This window comes from Periplaneta americana, chromosome 14 (genome assembly GCF_040183065.1).
Source record: "Periplaneta americana isolate PAMFEO1 chromosome 14, P.americana_PAMFEO1_priV1, whole genome shotgun sequence".
Classification (NCBI taxonomy): Eukaryota; Metazoa; Arthropoda; class Insecta; order Blattodea; family Blattidae; genus Periplaneta; species Periplaneta americana.
The window spans coordinates 13,787,956-13,807,280 of record NC_091130.1 but is presented as its reverse complement, the minus strand read 5'-3'; the positions used below and the strand labels follow the sequence as shown (position 1 = coordinate 13,807,280).

General features: G+C 34.9%; 2 protein-coding genes across 3 annotated transcripts in view; both read right to left on the bottom strand.

Moving 5' to 3' along the window:
- LOC138713166 (medium-chain specific acyl-CoA dehydrogenase, mitochondrial-like) overlaps window positions 1–19,325 on the bottom strand; it is a 632,224-nt gene that overhangs the window by 174,105 nt on the left and 438,794 nt on the right. The gene's annotated exons all lie outside the window — the stretch shown is intronic.
- Window positions 6,525–19,325, bottom strand: part of LOC138713160 (medium-chain specific acyl-CoA dehydrogenase, mitochondrial-like) — a 45,834-nt gene continuing 33,033 nt past the window's right edge. Inside the window, exons 6-11 of the mRNA XM_069845000.1 lie at window positions 15,608–15,738; window positions 15,279–15,387; window positions 15,030–15,170; window positions 13,529–13,630; window positions 8,876–9,046; window positions 6,525–8,787 (exon numbers count right to left, since the gene is read on the bottom strand). Of these exons, the coding sequence (XP_069701101.1) occupies window positions 8,638–8,787; window positions 8,876–9,046; window positions 13,529–13,630; window positions 15,030–15,170; window positions 15,279–15,387; window positions 15,608–15,738 (804 nt within the window). The 3' untranslated portion in view covers window positions 6,525–8,637. The remainder of the gene's footprint in view (window positions 8,788–8,875; window positions 9,047–13,528; window positions 13,631–15,029; window positions 15,171–15,278; window positions 15,388–15,607; window positions 15,739–19,325) is intronic.

Here is a 19,325-nt window from a genome sequence, read left to right as displayed (position 1 = left end):
GTCAGGAAAACTCGTTCTTTAAGGTAACCCAACAACCAAAAGTCGGCCGGATTGAAATCTGGAGATCGCGGAGGCCACATTGTTGGAAAATGCCTACTGATGACACGATCGCCAAACACCTGCGTAATGAATTGTTTTTCAGGGATAAAGATGTGGGGTGGAGCGCCATCTTGCATGAAGACTATGTTTTCCATATCGTGATTCTTCAGTCTAGGGACGACGAATTTCAACATGCTGTAGTAGCGCTCCCAGTTTACTGTAACAGTCTGTCTTATACCATTATTGTCCACACCTGTGGAGTAACGGTTAGTGCGTCTGGCCAGGAAATCAGTTGGCCCGGGTTCGATTCCCGGTCGAGGCAAGTTACCTGGGTGAGGTTTTTCCCTCAACCCAATATGAGCAAATGCTGGGTAATTTTTGGTGCTGAACCCCAGACTCATTTAACCGGCATTATCACCTTCACCTCATTCAGACTCTAAATAACCAAAGATGTTGATAAAGCGTCGTAAAATAACCTACTGAAAAAATTTAATGGTGAAGTTAACACGCGTAATTGAGGTTCGTTTTCCGACCAGTCATCAGTAGGCACTTTCCACCAATGTGGCCTCCGCGATCTCCAGATTTCAATCCGGCCGACTTTCGGTTGTGGGGTTACCTTAAAGAAGGAGTTTTCCTGACACATCCAACAACCCTACTGAAACTGAAAGATGCCATCTCGCAAGAAATTGCCAATATTCCAAACATTATTTGCAAAATGTTGTGCATGGTGTATGTTGAACAAGAGAACGGCGGACATCTTCCCAATGTTTTGTAAACCCTGTTGTTTGCCCAATACTATGATGTTTTTGTTTTTTCCCTATCTCAAATATTATATAATATTTGTAGTGGTTTAATGTTTGAACTGACTTTTGAAATAGCCTATATTTATTGAATTGTTTAGGCCTTAAATTATAGAACTTTCTTACATCCAGCAATAATCCTTTTTCCCCCATTAATGCAAGATAGTTTTTAATTTACATATCAGCCATTGTCTTCTAGATTGTTACATTTATTCTCCAATTCAGCAATCAAATTAACTAATAATATTTATATTTCTTCAGTTTAAATTTCAGCAACGACACCCAATGGACCTATACAGTATATGCCATAACAGAGGAAGACATTATCTTAGAGCACGGCCATTTGGCTACTCAATCATTCACAGAATAGGAGTGGTAAGCACAATAAGCCTCAGGCTGCAGTGTAAGCCTTCGGGTCCCTCCTCTATAAAAAAAAGACGACATTGTAGATACTTATGATTTGTGCTTCATAATCTAAGCATCTTCTGCGAACTTCTGGAAGGATAACTACAGCTTGTCCAAGTCAAGTCTGCGAGTGGGGATATCGGGATGGAATGTAGAGGCAAAACACAGTTGCCACATAGGTCACTTGACACTCAGATTTCAACGTGTGCACATCGTTTAAAATACACTACGGAGCGCACGCATTTGTTGTCCTTGTCTTCAGATAAAGGCAACAGTTACGCTGCCTCCCCCCTCATGCAACTTTCTCTCCTACGCCCACGCTTGCCAATCAGAACGCCAAACCTCACTGTCAAGCAGAAGTAGAAGTACAGCCTATTTCAAAGCGTCTTAAATTGTTACCGCTCTATGAACTGAAGTGCAGTAGGAAAACTTTGCTGTCATATGAGACTGTACTGGTCTCCTCTTGTTACCGCCTTTCACTAAAGAACTGCCTCCAACTTCCCCTCTCGGCTCGCAGACTTAACTTGGTCGAGCTGTAAGGAAGAGACTAGTGAAGTGCTTTGTGTGGGGTATGGCATTTTATGGGACAGAAACATAGACGAAGTGGAGAAAAACGACTAAAAGCATCTGAAATATGGATATGGAGAAGAATGGAGCTTGTGAAATTTCAGACAGGATAAGAAATGAAGCTGTGTTAGAAAGAGTTGAAGAAAGAATAATGCTGGGACTAGGAAAAGAAAATGAAATTGGCTGGGTTATTGGCTGAAAAGAAACTGCCTACTAAAGGATATTCTGCAAGGAATGGTGAATGGAAGAAAAGTTCGAGGCAGAAGAAAGTATCAGATGACAGACAATAAATATATATATATAAAAAATGGAGAATGCTGGATTTGCAATGGAAGACCTGCTCTTGGGCAGAAAACTATGAATGAACATGACAGACAAAGCTGTTTCTAAAAATACGTAAGTTATATCTAACACCGTCCATAACACAACCAACAATATCACTGAAAAAGTCAAAGAAATCAATTTACTCTGCCGAGATAGCTCTGCGGTAGTGCGTCTGTCTTCAGACTAGCCAGCCTGGGTTTGATTCCCGGCGGGGTCTGAGTTTTTCGTGTAAACTTTTTATCTTGGGACTAGAAGAGGTGGCGGCGCACAACTTCTAAAACCCCGGAAAAAACCTCAACCAGGTAAATTGCCCCAATCGGGGTTCGAACCCAGGCCACCTGGTTTCGCGGCCAAACGCGCTAGCCGTTACTCCACAGGTGTGGACCCCTATATTGTAAAAAATGCAAGTACCTCCTCTTTAAGTTCCAACATTCGCGCTAACACTTTACTTCGTGATAACCATCGCACTTCTGTGTGTAACAGCAGTGTAGTGTGCTCTGATCCCATTTCCCGACACAAAACGGAAGAAAGCCGTGTATTTAGGAGCCATGATTTGATGAAGTTCACGACTTTTACTACTTCGTCCATCACAATTTTCAGAGGAGATGTCAAAGACTTAGCAACAATGGCTTTGCAGTGAATGAGGCATTGGTCACTCCATATGTTAAGATTTACTTCATGTACTTTAGCCACGAATCCTTTCACTCGGCCTGTCATAGAAGCGGCTCCATCTGTACAAACACTAATGCAATCCTCCCATGTTAATTCATTACGGAGCACGTATTCATTAGTTGTACGAAATATTTCTTCACTGGTTGCTCGCTCAGGCAGTTCTTTGCAAAAAAGAAATTACTTGCAAATACATCCCCATCAATGATACCGAATGTAGGAAAGAAATTGTGCATAACCGCTAATATTGGTGAACTTGTCGATGTGAAGTGAGAACTTCTATAGTCTCGTCGCTCTAATTTCCGGCAGCCAATCACGTTGCAGGTTGGCTACATTTAAACGTGTGCGTCTTGTGATTCGCTGATGAAGACGTTATTCATTTCTTAAGGCTCGATAAATACTTAATATAATCGCCCGCCATTTTAGTTCTTTCGTTGGCGTTCGCAGAAAGCACACGAAGACGTTATTTGCCGCTCAATTATTCGCTGAATTACAGTGTGTTTGATTTATTATCATAGGAGCTACGACATGATAATGTTTAATGGTGTGGCAAATAGATACTACCTATCTAGACTTTATAGAACCTTCACTTCCTAAGACATAAGCAAAGAGGAGTCACGCTGGAAATAACAGCATTGCGACTATAACTGCTTATATTTTCTCCTTCATAATGTCTTTGATGTCACTGTGGATACGTCACTAACTCAGGGCTGATTGTGTCAGCAAAGAGAGGAATTTTTAAAATTTCACTAGCAGCTCCTGAACTCAGGCATTAACAACGTTTCAGCTATTGTATGTCTTTTTTGGCCTTTATCATAAGTTCGGCTTTCTTATAGCTAGCTTCCTTCATGTAATAAAGTATAAACAAGAACATCTTACTTAAAATCGAAAAATTTTCCAGCATTTTTAAAATTCCATCTACTGAAAGTCATTCGATATCTCATGAAACCAAATACATCTAGCTTGCAAGTCGAAGCGTAGTGAGGGAGGGAAGCTTCTCAGTCAACTTTTTTCTTCCCCTCACGTGCAGGTAGGTTTCACGAGATACCAAATGGCCTATATGCAAAAATTTATTTTTGAAAACAATTTAATTTTATTAATTTCTTACAATAACAGGTAAAAGCTAGCTTCACACCTTTCACCTTGTGGAGGCACACCGGTTGCAGAACACTGATCTAGATCACTGGCTAACTTGGAAGAAACATATCTGGACTAAATAAAAACAACAGCATGTAAATTAACCCTCTATAAAGCCATTCTAAAACCTGTTTGGACATAATTATGGAATTCAGCTTTGGGGTACTGCAAGCAACTCTAACATCGAGATACTGGAGTGATTCCAATCAAAGACACTACAAACAATCGGCAACATCCCTTGGTACATCAACAACAGATACATGTACCATGACTTTCGCATTCAAACAGTCAAACAAGAAATAGCAAATTACAGTCCCACCTATTGGTAATGTTTAAACAACCATCCAAATTCATTAGCAGTGAATTTATTGGACAACAGTACTCTTCACCTGAACAGTCTTCCTGCTTTAAATTTAATCATCAGATTCAAACAGTAATTTCAATTTTAGAAACTATTCATATACCAATACAGGGTGATTCACGACGATTTACAGCCACTTACGAAGCTTATTTCCGAAGACATTGTAAGCAAAAAATGTCATATAAACATTTGTCCTAATCTCAATATTTTCAGAGTTACACTAATTTGAAGTTGTTAGTAAAATACCATTATTCTTTAGTTTCACGGGTTAAAAAATATTACACGAGAAGAATGAATTGTTCGGGAGTATCATTTCTTTAATTAGATATTATTCTGAAGCTAAAAATGTGTTGTGAATTCCATAATTGAGGGGTTGGGTGTAGGAAAGGCACTTCTCTCAAATGCAAGTTTCGAGAAAATTGATGTTGAAAATCCAATCCGTAATGATGTTATCTATGCACACCTTAACATTTTGGGTACTCCTGACCTCTATGATCACAGTATTGAACTACAACTTGGTGATCATATGCATAACAGATCAGAGAACACAATGTAGCGTTTTACTCAAAAAGGGCATATCCTCTAAAATGCCCTTCTTGCACCCAGCCCCTCAATTGATTCGTACAGAATTTTTTTTCAATTTTTAACTACAAAATTACATTTTTCTCATGCATGTATCACACAATTGTTACAAATCACGTTATTCTTGTAAATTCTTCCTAAAGTCGTATGATTTGTAACAATTTTTGTGATAAGTACGTAAGAATGATGTAATTTTTAGTTAAGAATTGAAAAACAAAATCTGTACAATGCAATTAACAACACATTTTTAGCTTCAGAACACTAGCCAATTAAATTGCTCAGAATGTCTTCGGAAAGTGAGGGTAAATCCTCGTGAATCACCCTGTATATTATAACACTGTTAAGATTCTTTCATCATTGCTACTTACTGTTCACATTGTTGAACAGATTGCAATTTTACTGACAAGTTATTAAAAAAATTATGAACAAAATATGGAAAATTAAGAGAAATGTTGTTGTTTTCTAATGCCAGGCATTTGACAATAAAGTCATTTGACCTCTTGCACTCCAATATTTTTCAAACATATTATCATGACCAGCCACTGAAGCACAGATTTTGAGGTGTTCCGAATCCATTTCTTGGTTTGAGTTGCACAATGGGCAGTAAGGGGACTGATATATTCCAATTCTATGCAGGTGTTTGGCCAAACAGTCATGGCCTGTTGCCAATCTAAATGCAGCTACAGACGATTTTCGTGGTATATCGGGAATTAACTGTGAATTTTGATGCAGAGAGTTCCATTTTTTCCCTTGGGATTGAGTTATCAAATTTTGTTTGTTGAAGTCTAAGTATGTAGATTTAATAAATCTTTTCACAGAGCAATACGTAGATTTAGTAACAGGTCTGTAAGTAGCAGTGCTGCCCTTCTTTGCTGAAGCATCCGCATTCTTGTTTCCCAGGATTCCACAATGGGATGGTATCCATTGGAATACAATTCTTTTATTGAGTGATATTAATTGAGAGAGCATTTTAGTTATTTCTGCTGTTTGAGATGAAGGTGTGTGTTTAGAGACGATTGATAGAATAGCTGCTTTGGAGTCTGACAATATAACTGCATTCCTAAATTTATTGATGTGGCATAGAAGATTCCTGAGACATTCACTTATTGCAATGATTTCTCCATCGAAACTTGTTGTTCTATATCCAAGAGATCTATAAAGTGAGAAGAGACAGCACGTAACACCTGCACCGGCACCTTGTTCTCTGGAGATCAAGGATCCGTCGGTGTATAAATGAAGCCAGTTTTGTGAAATGTCATGTCACAATAACAGCGCTATAAACTCACACCCTGTAACTCCGAATATAAAATATAATTATCCTGTAAGTTAATCCATTTAGCGGAACCTAAATTAAATGACTCCAAGTCAGATTTAAAAGTTTTGGAAACTTTGGTTCATTCATTTTTTGATTTGGAACTTGAAAGAAAAAGTACACGAAGTAGGCCTACATACTTTCTTAGAACTCCAGTCAGCCAAAATAGTACGTAATGTCAGAAACCAACACAAAAACACAGAAGTTATTTAATACTTACCGGACTCAGTGACGTTGTCAGGCCAGATCTTTTAAAAGGTCTGTTGAAATCAATGAAGAAATAAAATGATCGCGTCTTGCAGGTAAATACAGAAGAAAAATATCACAGTACGTAACAAAGTATACCATATATTGTTTTCTGCAGTGTCAATCAGAAACATGTTTGATATAAAATGGCTCACAGGTTCAACAAACTTCATATATACAACAAAAATGACAATCATCACTGTCGAAAACATGAGCTACAAAATACTGTATGTACATTATACATTACGTTATAAAATCTCTCATATAAAACATATTTGCACTGTTCAATACTTATTTCAAAAATGACTAAAACATAACAAAGAGAGAGTGCAATTTGGAGTACTGACTGAGTTAAGTATTGTTAAGGCAGCATCTGGAAAAGTTTATCCTCGTTTCTGTGGTCATTATTTAGTAAATCTGTATCAGACACAAGGCACAAGGTTCGTTTGGCGATAAATAAGCCATCAGAAACTTAAACAGGAAAAGGTCATTGGGTAAGGAAATAGATTATGAACAATACCAGAGCCTTCTTCAGTTACAAGCCGGAGCATGGGTAGGTTTGGTAACACAGAGTGGAGGCGGGCGGAGGCGAAATAAAGGCGTGACGTTTGACGTTTCAGTGCTTTGATTTCGTTGTCACATGTACATTTTCGACATTAATTGATACAAAACTAAGTGCATATGATCAAGATTCAGGGTATTGATGTACGTAATTTATTACGGAATCCAAAATGGTATTTTATTTGAATTTCAGAATACCGCTTAAGTACTTGCATACAGCCACTTGTAATTTAAAAAAAATTAAAATCATACGTGTTTTCAATTGATGGTACTAGGGAAAATAAATAAATACTTAAAGAAATGTTACTTCTAACAAAAATAAATAAAATAACGACGTACTTTCGCAATACCCTATTCCAATCAATTAACCATTATGTGGCTATTAAAGTGACAATGTTTTGCCGCTTAATGTTGTTTCACCTCTGACGTGAAAGGTCTAGAATATCATATAGGCCTAAATTTTAATTCCATGTGATCTGTCGTGCTTTTCAATAAATATTTCCGATACCCAGGAAGCCAGTTTTAGTTTGAACCTCGCCAGTCATCATAACAATACTGTTATCCTAAATTATTTGTTATAAATTTTTAAAAACATAATTTTAAATATGCCAAGGCCAAGTATAAAGATCTATGAAAAAATTAAGAAAAATACCTTCAACATACGTAACAACACACATCATTATCTATTAAGTATGTGCCAATTAGCGTAAACTTAGTGAACTTTAAATCCTGTAAATACGAAGTGAAAACAAACTTGTTTATAACTAATTTATTACAAAAGGAATAATATTAACAAATAAACATTGAAAACCAACAAAGTGAGTGTATGCATCTACAAATTAAAGATAGTTCTAACGTATAGCAGGCATTCCGAATCTTCAAAACTGCAACTTATTTTATGGGATCACAAAACAGCTGTTTACAATGAACTTGAAAATCAACGGCGTAACTTTATTGATATAGCAGGTGAGACCCAACAATTTGGCTAGAATTCTGATACTTCACAAACCACAAGTAAAACTATAAAAATGTAGTTAATATAATATTTACTTTGTCATCACTAACCATAAAAATTTCCAAAGACTGCAACCATTTTTCTTTTTTCATTTATTGTCTTGATTTTATTGCCAACACGCACATAGTTTATAATACATCAATAATGAACGTATGGTACGACCACGAACATAATTCCATCGACACACACTTATATTGTAACATTAATTTAAATTGAAAATCTGCATTAGCACAAACATGTGTCCTGTATGGTTGGCCTCCGGCTGACAGTTAATTACAGTGTTGCCGACGTATGACTCCAGCTTGTAACTGAAGAAGGCTCTGACAATATTAACAACAAAAACTAAACCACAAACCTGTTGCATTTTACTTCCAGCTTTGCAGTTGATATCACAGAGTGATTTTTATGGTATCTGATACAGCATTATTAAATAATGCACAATTTCATTTTTTATTGACAAAAAAACAAATAAACATAAAACGATTCATAATTTTCAGTAAAAGAAACTTGTTTTCTTCCTCATTAAATGTGACTCAGTCTGCATTTTCCAGTCATTAAGGGTATCAATCTTTTACCATCTGAATAAATTTGTTTTATTTGACTTTCAACAGAAATTAACTCAAGCTTTTTGTTTGGCGGCATCAATGATGTGTCTGGAAATAACCAGACGTTGAATCTGGGATGTTCCTTCGTAGATTTGGTAGATCTTCGCATCTCTCATCAGCTTCTCTACAGGATATTCAGAGTTGAAACCAGCTCCTCCAAATATCTGAATAAATAATAATAAAAAATTTCAAACACAAAGTCCTTCCCCAGTTGGTCAATCACAACTCACTCATATTATCACACAATCTCACCTGGACGGCATCTGACACGCATTTGTTAGCCATGTCACCTGCATGTGCCTTTGCAATGGATGACATATAGGAGTTCCTGATGCCATTGTCCGTCTGCCAGGCAGCCATTTGCCATGCAAGTCGCGCAGTTTCTATGTTCATTGCCATGTCAGCCAACATGAATGCAACAGCCTGTACATATATTCAAGGGAGATTATTTAATAACTCTTCTATGTTAGCGAAGTTTTAAAAAATGTATAATAATAATAATAATAATAATAATAATAATAATAATGACAATAATAACAATGGTAATAATAATAATAATAATAATAATAATATAATAAATAATAATACTATTAATTAAATAATAATAATAATAATAATAATAATAATAATAATAATAATAATAATTATTATTATAATGACAATAATAATAGTGGTAATAATAATAATTATCATTATTATTATTATTATTATTATTATTATTATTATAATAATAGTAATAATAGTAATTTAAGAGGGAAGTAATATACGATATTCTTATTGCATTTGGTATTCCCAAGAAACTAGTTCGATTAATTAAATTGTGTCTCAGTGAAACATACAGCAGAGTCCGTATAGGTCAGTTTCTATCTGATGCTTTTCCAATTCACTGCGGGCTAAAGCAGGGAGATGCACTATCACCTTTACTTTTTAACTTCGCTCTAGAATATGCCATTAGGAAAGTTCAGGATAACAGGCAGGGTTTGGAATTGAACGTGTTACATCAGCTTCTTGTCTATGCAGATGACATGAATATGTTAGGAGAAAATACACAAACGATTAGGGAAAACACGGAAATTTTACTGGAAGCAAGTAAAGCGATCGGTTTGGAAGCAAATCCCGAAAAGACGAAGTATATGATTATGTCTCGTGACCAGAATATTGTACGAAATGGAAACATAAAAATTGGAGATTTATCCTTCGAAGAGGTGGAAAAATTCAAATACCTTGGAGCAATAGTAACAAATATAAATGACACTCGGGAGGAAATTAAACGCAGAATAAATATGGGAAATGCGTGTTATTATTCGGTTGAGAAGCTTTTATCATCCAGTCTGCTGTCAAAAAATCTGAAAGTTAGAATTTATGAAACAGTTATATTACCGGTTGTTCTTTATGGTTGTGAAACTTGGACTCTCACTTTGAGAGAGGAACAGAGATTAAGGGTGTTTGAGAATAAGGTTCTTAGGAAAATATTTGGGGCTAAGAGGGATGAAGTTACAGGAGAATGGAGAAAGTTACACAACGTAGAGCTGCACGCATTGTATTCTTCACCTGACATAATTAGGAACATTAAATCCAGACGTTTGAGATGGGCAGGACATGTAGCACGTATGGGCGAATCCAGAAATGCATATATAGTGTTAGTTGGGAGGCCGGAGGGAAAAAGACCTTTAGGGAGGCCGAGACGTAGATGGGAAGATAATATTAAAATGGATTTGAGGGAGGTAGGATATGATGGTAGAGACTGGATTAATCTTGCTGAGGATAGGGACCAATGGCAGGCTTATGTGAGGGCGGCAATGAACCTCCGGGTTCCTTAAAAGCCAGTAAGTAGTAGTTGTAGTATTAATTATATAATAATAATAATAATAATAATAATAATAATAATAATAATAATGATAATAATAATAGGTAATAATAATTATAATGATAATAATAATATAATAAATAATAATAGTAACAATAATAATAACAATAATAATCATAATATTTTTACTTATTTATTACTAATATTAATGTGCTAGGCCAACAGTGATTAGCCAACAAGATAGTACAAAAGTCATAGTAACAACATTATTAATGAAAATGGTAAAAAAAAATAACAATATTAATAATTATAGTATATCGTCGCCTGAATGCAAGAACTAGGTAACTTGATTTTTCATATTTTGTGACATCACCTATTTACTTATTTATTGCACTAAGGAATATGACCCGTTTTCTTTTACCTATTTGTATATTGGAAAATAGATGTCGCTGGTATCGTTCAATCAGTTACCTAGATCCTGGATTACATTTTGTGCGATTTTTGCTATGCTATAACAGAGGTAACTAAAAAACGCAAATTTCGAGTTACCTAGTTCTTACATTCAGGCGACGATATATTTTAGGATTATGCAAGCTCTGATTTTGTAGATTAAATGGATCAAATTTAAACTTTTGTACAAGTTAGGAGTTTCAATGCATCTGGAGATGGGAAAGAGATTTAGAATTTCAATTTTAAAAGAGTTTGTAAGTTCTCATACAATTCATTGAAACACGAAAGCCAACGTTGTTTATAAAATTATAGCAGATTATATCAGTTTTAAGAACCCTGAATAAAAATAGGGAATCAAGTTCTTGGCGTCTGGAATATAAAAAGTGACATTCGAAATAATCACAATTTTCCTTATAGGCTAACTGTCCTTGGAGTCACTGGGCAGAAATCTATACAAACACATACTGGTATATAATTTTTGTTGGATACTTCCTAATTTGGGGCAGAGTCAGTTTTAACACAATCTCAGACTACAGATGCATATTCCAGTTTCGATCTCACTCATGTAACGTAAAGTAGGCCCTATTAAAAGTGAATCAGGAGTAGATAAAGAATAGTTATATCTACAATAGACCCAATATCCTAATTATTTTATCAGGTGCAACAGAAATAGTTTTTATGTTGGCTTTGGCTAAACTTCTACTAATTTAATTTGTGATTGATTGGACTTATGGAATTATTGCGAAAGAGTCAGATTTTCCTGCAGTTTTATTTTTTTTCTACCTCTTATCATAGGCTACTATTCATATCAATTTACACATTCTTAAGTTTAAAAATAAAGTGAAAATGTTTGTATGATATTTGATAAATTTTATTATAATTTTTTTTAAGTGTTACTAGCATTATATGGTACTAATTTTTATTGTATTTATCTGATGCATGTAACCTATAAGATAAAACATTGTAATAAATATAAATAGATCATTTTCTTAATTAATAACAGTGTATATCTCCAATAAATGATTCCTTAGCATCGCCACAGATACACTTGATTGTACCTGTCACTAGAAAGTTATTGAAATTTATATTTTCCCCGCCATTCATAAAATATTTTGATATGATACCTCTTGCACAAAAGGAGAGATCTATAACTGAAACTCGATTAATATATTTCAGTATTATTTGTATATATCCTGGTAATAATGAACAGTTTGACTCGTAGACATTTTGTTTTTACAGCATTAACTTCCCATGATTGTACGAGAAGATTCAAAGAGAACGGCAGTAACGTAGACATTCAGCTCCCCACTACTACCAATAATGCACAACACAATGTCAATACGGCGGTTGCTGTCGTCTGCGATACAATGAACTTTTCTGTTGATTTTCCAGTTTGGCATTTTTTCCGGTTATTAGGCTATATGCTTATTTAAGTTGTGTTAACTCTCGCTAGTGGTTTTATATTTTATTTTATCCGTCTTAGTATTTATTTTATTATTGTAAATATTTTTGTTTTATCACTATTATTATTATTATTATTATTATTATTATTATTATTATTAATGAATTATTTTGTATTACAATCTTTGTATCATTTCTGTCACGATTATTCTATTATTATTATTATTATTATTATTATTATTATTATTATTATTAATGAATTATTTTGTATTACAATCTTTGTATCATCTCTGTCACGACTATTCTATTATTATTATTATTATTATTATTATTATTATTAATGAATTATTTTGTATTCCAATCTTTGTATCATCTCTGTCACGACTATTCTATTATTATTATTATTATTATTATTATTATTAATGAATTATTTTGTATTACAATCTTTGTATCATTTCTGTCACGATTATTCTATTATTATTATTATTATTATTATTATTATTATTATTATTAATGAATTATTTTGTATTACAATCTTTGTATCATCTCTGTCACGACTATTCTATTATTATTATTATTGTTGTTACTATTATTTTATATCATCAGCATTATTATTTGAACCCTGTAAAATTTATGTAGACTACTGGACTGTACCCGAGCACGAGCATATGCTCATTTCGGGTATCTATCCAAATGTAAATTGTAAATAAATTTGAATTTGAAATATCATAACTTGACTTAAATGTTTTCATGCAAGACTCCTTTCAGAAACTGAAGTTTGGAATTAATACTGTCTAGTATTTATGTGAAGATAATATTCTTGGAAAATTATATACTATCAAGAGAGTAAGAAATACTTCAAATACAAATTAACAACTTACGTTATTTTATTGCAGGGCTACGTTGGGACATCTGAAGCAAAATGGAGTAATATCCTTCAAGCCATAGGACACAACAACTTATGTTACAAAACTTAATTTAGTAGATGATACGGGATACATAAGCTGTTATATAATGGCTTCTAAATTGTATTCTTACTTAAAGAAGTATAACAAATAATACTTTTAATTTTACATAAAAAGAGCATAAACAATAGGAATGAAAGTCACATGATTTATTTTTCTTGCTGATTCTTCATTTTTCCTACATAACCTATAAAAATGACACAAGTCATTCGGACTTGGCCTTACTTTAAAGTTTTCATTCAGAAATACAGCAGAACATAATTCTTATAACTTAATACTTGCCTGGTGGTGTGCTATCGGGACTCCAAAAGTCTTCCTCTCCAATGAATACTTCGTTGCTTCATCCAGAGCTCGTTGAGCTAAACCTGTAGCTCCTGATGCAACCTGTAGTAAAAATTAGTGTATTCTGAAGTACGATACTAAGTTCATGTTTGGAAGCTTTCTTACAATCAACAGCATAGGCCGAATTTCTTTCTTTTATAGTAATTCTTCACTATATAAATTTGAATACTACGTGAAATAACGAAAACAAGGGGAATGCAAAGAGAACAAGGGGGATAAGGGGGATACAAAGAGAACAAGGGGAATGCAAGGAATATATGAGAACAAGGGAATGCAAGGAGAAAAAGGATGCAAAAAGAATACAAGGAAAGAAAAAAAGAGAATACAAGGAAACAATGACAACATAAGAACAAGGAAAACAAGGGCAATACTAGGAGAACAAGGGAAATACAAGGAGAACAAGGGGATACAAGAAGAAAAAGGAGAATACAAGGAGAGAAAAAGAGAATACAAAGAGAACAATGAGAATATAAGAACAAGGAAATACAGGGAGAACATGGGGAATGTAGGAGAAGAAGGGAAATATAGGGGAAAAAGGGAAATACAAGGAAAACAAGAGGAAATACAAAGAGATCAAGGGGTATACAAAGTAAACAAGGGGTATACAAAGAGATCAAGGGGTATACAAAGAAAACAAGGGGTATACAAAGAGAACAAGGGATATACAAGGAGAACAAGGGGTATACAAAGAAAACAAGGGGTATACAAAGAAAACAAGGGGTATACAAAGAGAACAAGGAAAATACAAGGAAAACAAGAGGAAATACAAAGAGAACAAGGGGTATACAAAGAAAACAAAGGGTATACAAAGAGAACAAGGGATATACAAGGAGAACAAGGGGTATAGAAAGAGAACAAGGGATATACAAAGAAAACAAGGCGTATACAAAGAAAACAAGGGGTATACAAAGAGAACAAGGGGTATACAAGGAGAACAAGGGGTATACAAAGAAAACAAGGGGTATACAAGGAGAACAAGGGGTATACAAAGAAAACAAGGGGTATACAAGGAGAACAAGGAGTATACAAAGAAAACAAGGGGTATACAAAGAGAACAAGGGATATACAAGGAGAACAAGGTGAATGCAAGGAGAAAAATACAAGGCGAGAAAAATGAGAATACAAAAAGAACAATGAGAGTATAAAAACAAGGGGAATACAATGAGAAGAAGGGGAATATAAGAACAAGGAAAATTGCATGAAAAACAAGGGGAAGGCGAGGAGGACAAGAGGAAGATGAGAACAAGGGGAAGACGGGGAGAAGAAGGGCAAGATGAGGACAATGTTATGTTCGCAGATGGCTTTTACTATCCACTCTATATAGTACTGTAATAAACTGGCCATAAGTAAAATACATTTAATATTTGTGGAAAGGTAGGCTTTTCATAAAAATTGGTTCCAATCATATGAAGGTATTAAACATGAAAGAAAAGCTACTTACAGGTGGTCTGGTCTTGTCGAATGCTCCCATTGCAATTTTGAAGCCTGCTCCTTCTCCCAAGAGAACGTTTTCTTTAGGAACACGGACATCTTCGAACTTGATGCCTCTCGTATCAGAGCACCGCTGTCCCATGTTGATTTCCTGAAATCAAGAAGTCCAAATCTTGCTCAGCTCTGAACAACAAAAAGGCGCAGCAGAATATTTCCCTGGATTTAATACATGTGCGTACATTTTCTTATCTGTGCTCACCTTTCTCCCTGGTGTAACTCCTGGTGTATCTCGCTCCACAATGAAACCTGTGAAAGCTTTGGCTGCTGGGCACTTGGGATCTGAATCTGTTCGAGCCAGCACAAAGTACCTGACAAAAAAAATAATGAAATATTTTAAATTTCTTCTAAAGAATTTAAATGGTAAACATTTCAATACCATCTAGATTGTGTTACAGTTCAAAATTTTTTTCTGTTAATTCGCCAAATATTTTATTACAGTAAAACTGGAATATGAAAACCAGAAATGTGTTTAGTAAAGACTTAATATAGCCTATTATGCCATACAAGTTACGAGAGATTAATACTAACCAGTTTGCATGGCCTCCTCCAGTAATCCACATTTTCTCTCCATTAATAATATATTCATCCCCTTTCTTTTCTGCTCGTGTCTTCACACCATTCACATCAGATCCTGCTCCAGGTTCTGTGACACAGTAAGCCTAGAAGTAAAGTAATTTAAATTTCAAACACTTATTATGGGTATTTTAAGCTGTTTTCAGAATATAAAATTTAAAGATAACCACCTATAAATTACGATATACTACGAACTGCCACTGACCTATACATTAGGTCACTTATAAGAAACATTTTTGTAATATGATTGGTTGGTTGCTAATGCATGGCTTGTTGGAGAACTTCCATTTGTCATTTTTTGTAATATATAAATATATAAATTCCACAAGAGTAGCTGCCTTTCAGTAAAGGTTGCCAAAAAACAGCATACTGAAGAAATAATAAAAAATTTATATTATAAGTATCATCATCATCATCATCATCATCATCATCATCATCATCAAAACTAAGTTACTCTTGGGAAGGTAAGTTTATTCAATAATTATTAACAATAGGATATAATACAAAGTAATTTAGGTGTACACGTGATTACGTAAAATCTGAACAGATATATATGTGGATGCTTTAGCAAAGAAGGGCAGCACTGCTACTTACAGACCTGTTACTAAATCTACGTATTACTCTGTGAAAAGATTTATTAAATCTACATACTTAGACTTCAACAAACAAAATTTGATAACACAATCTCAAGGGAAAAAATGGAACTCTCTGCATCAAAATCCACAGTTAATTCCCGATTTACCACGAAAATCGTCTGTAGCTGCATTTAGATTGGCAACAGGCCATGATTGTTTGTCCAAACACCTGCATAGACTTGGAATATATCAGTCCCCTAACTGCCCATTGTGCAACTCAAACCAAGAAATGGATTCGGAATACCTCAAAATCTGTGCTTCAGTGGCTGATCATGATAATATCTTTGAAAAATATTGGAGTGTAAGAGGTCAAATGACTTTATTGTCAAATGCCTGGCATTAGAAAACAACAACAACAACATTATATAGTGAAGTTAGTTGGGGATCTCGGGTTTTGCAGGGGCCATTCCCCGCCAAGAGATGGCATGATCATTGGGAATAGTGCATCTGTATTATCGGCGCGCAAGCAATGAGTGACACTGCAGTTTCACTTAAGTTGTGTTGTGAGAAGTAAATTGGAGGTGAAAGTTGTAATCTTAAAAGTTTAAGCTAAGTTTAAAGTGCCCCGTGTAGGCTACTGTTGTAATGACTTATTCATTATGTGAACATACTTATCGCTACAATACATACATAAGGAAACGAAAATCTTGTGCAACAGCAAGATGCAAATTTCGGGAAAAGTTTTCAGAGATATCTGTTCCAGCTGCCAGTACAATAAGAAGACTTTAATAAAAAGTTCATGTGGACAGGTTTGATAAACGATGAAAAAACCAAAGAGAATGCCATGACGAGATTGGTGAAAGATTGGAACATATCCCTCAAAATTCTCTCAGACGTTTAGCGCAGGAAACTGGAATAAATAAAAGTTCTGCTCGTGTAGCAACAAAATTACTTAAATAAAGGCCCTACAGAGTGCAAGAAACCCACACTTCATAAGCGAAATTAAACAGAATATAAGAAATGGAATAAATTCTATCAGTGCTGAAGAACTTGCGAGAGTACAACTGCAAATTTCATAAAAAGATGTCAAATAAATGGAGAACATTTTGAGCAACGAATGTGAGCCTGGTTAGTATTGTAACAGTAGGATTGTAGGCCTAAAAGTGCCGGAGACGCGTGCGTGTTCCTTGCGGTAATCAACACATTGATAGCCAGGCTGACTGTGGACGAAAACTCCAGCATCCCTAACTAACCTCACTGAATTACCGTATACTTCAGTGGCGGCTCGTGCCGGATAAATTAGGTGAAGGTCAATAGAATTCTAGGTAATTTCCTAGAATCGTTATATAGCCGTGACGTCGCGAATGCTTTTGTAACCTATACGATGGTCATATTGAATTAATGTAATATATTCACCATTTTCTTAAGTTTTATGAAAAGCATAGCATATAAAATAAACAAATTTTCAACATTTTCGGAAGCTACGTCCCCTTAATCCCGAAGAATTCACTGTCCCAGCAAAACTTCTGCACAATACATACCACAACATAATAAAACAACCACAAGTCCACATGACATAAAAAAGACAAAATCTAACACATTTTATACAACACATCAAATTAAAAGAGTACACAAGAAATAGGACCCATAACAAAATTCAAAATCACAATCATAATCGTAAACTGTATTCATATTTTAAATCAACTTCGGAACATGCAACTTCCGATATAAGCTTACCTATCCAGTAAAATCAGTAGCTACGATTAAATCAAAGCAGTATTCTGTTGAACAGAAAACTTACACTTGAATGGAAAAGAAAGGGGCACTAGTAATTTCATCTCTTACAAGTTCATTGATGCATTCAGAAATACAATCAATTATTCAATTATTTCATTTTGAATCGTTTTAGATTTCCCAGAAAGAACAGGCCTAATTTTTTCATAGTGATTTCTAATTTTCATAGGGCCAATGAAATGAGAGCCAATAATTCTTTGAAATTCCCCCTGTTCTGTGACGAAATACTCTCATCATGACCGCGAAAAGCCAACTCCTGCTTGCTTAGAAACAATACCGTATCGATTGCGGTGTGCATTACCAGTCTATTTAAACATACGTTTTCATTAAATTGACTTACGTATAACCTATAACTTTCCTTTAGTGCATCCGCAATGGTGTTCACGTTCTTCTGCAGTGCCTTTAATTGCAAAATACATTTGTGTTCAGCTGAATCTGCATGGCTGTGAAGACCGCGATTGACATTTCTGAAATCGCAAAATCCAGTTGAATTCCAAGCGGGTTTCTCGTTCCCCAGAAGAAGACAAGACCAACAATATAACTTCTCGTTTTAGTGACTCCCACATAACCAGTTGCAATCGGCATACCACGAATCTTCAAACTGAATATTGTATGACCGACCACCACTTTTCACTTTTTTCATAGTTATATTAATGTGACTTGTTGTTCTGCGGTATTTTAAAATATCTTGCTTATCTTCTGCACACCAAGGAGAGAACGGTGTCTCCAAAAGATTACACACTTAATCGTTTAACGGATTCATTTTTTCATCGCATTAATACACGTAGTAACACCTTCACACTTCGCTGCACTTATCACAACAAAGAATACGTAAAGCGAAATCGTTGGTCAGCGCGGGTCAAATGTACAACGTAGTTTCAAATGTTATGCCAACTTTCTTTATTACAGGATACTCAAATTATTTCAAAATCCATACAAAACATAATATTCAAGAGATGCTAACGTTAAAAAATACCAAAATATATACGTTATATGCTAAATTTAAACAATATTTAACTTCTTTACAGAATATTTTATGTTTTCTTATTTAGTTGCAAAATATTACAGTTTGCCACCCTGATCCAATGTTTGGACGAGAGAGAGATTCTGTCTTTCAAGAATAGAGAAAGGAGATGAATGCCTGCTCCACAGACCCTCATAATAGCCTCGCAAAAGGGACCGGTAATTCATAGTAAGCAACTCGTTGTCATGGCAACCGGGTGTGTTTACTGAAGGCCAAAAGGAAAGTCTCATTCGGACCTTCAGCTGGTCTGCTAGCCACGTGGCCTGGCTGGTGAGGGGTT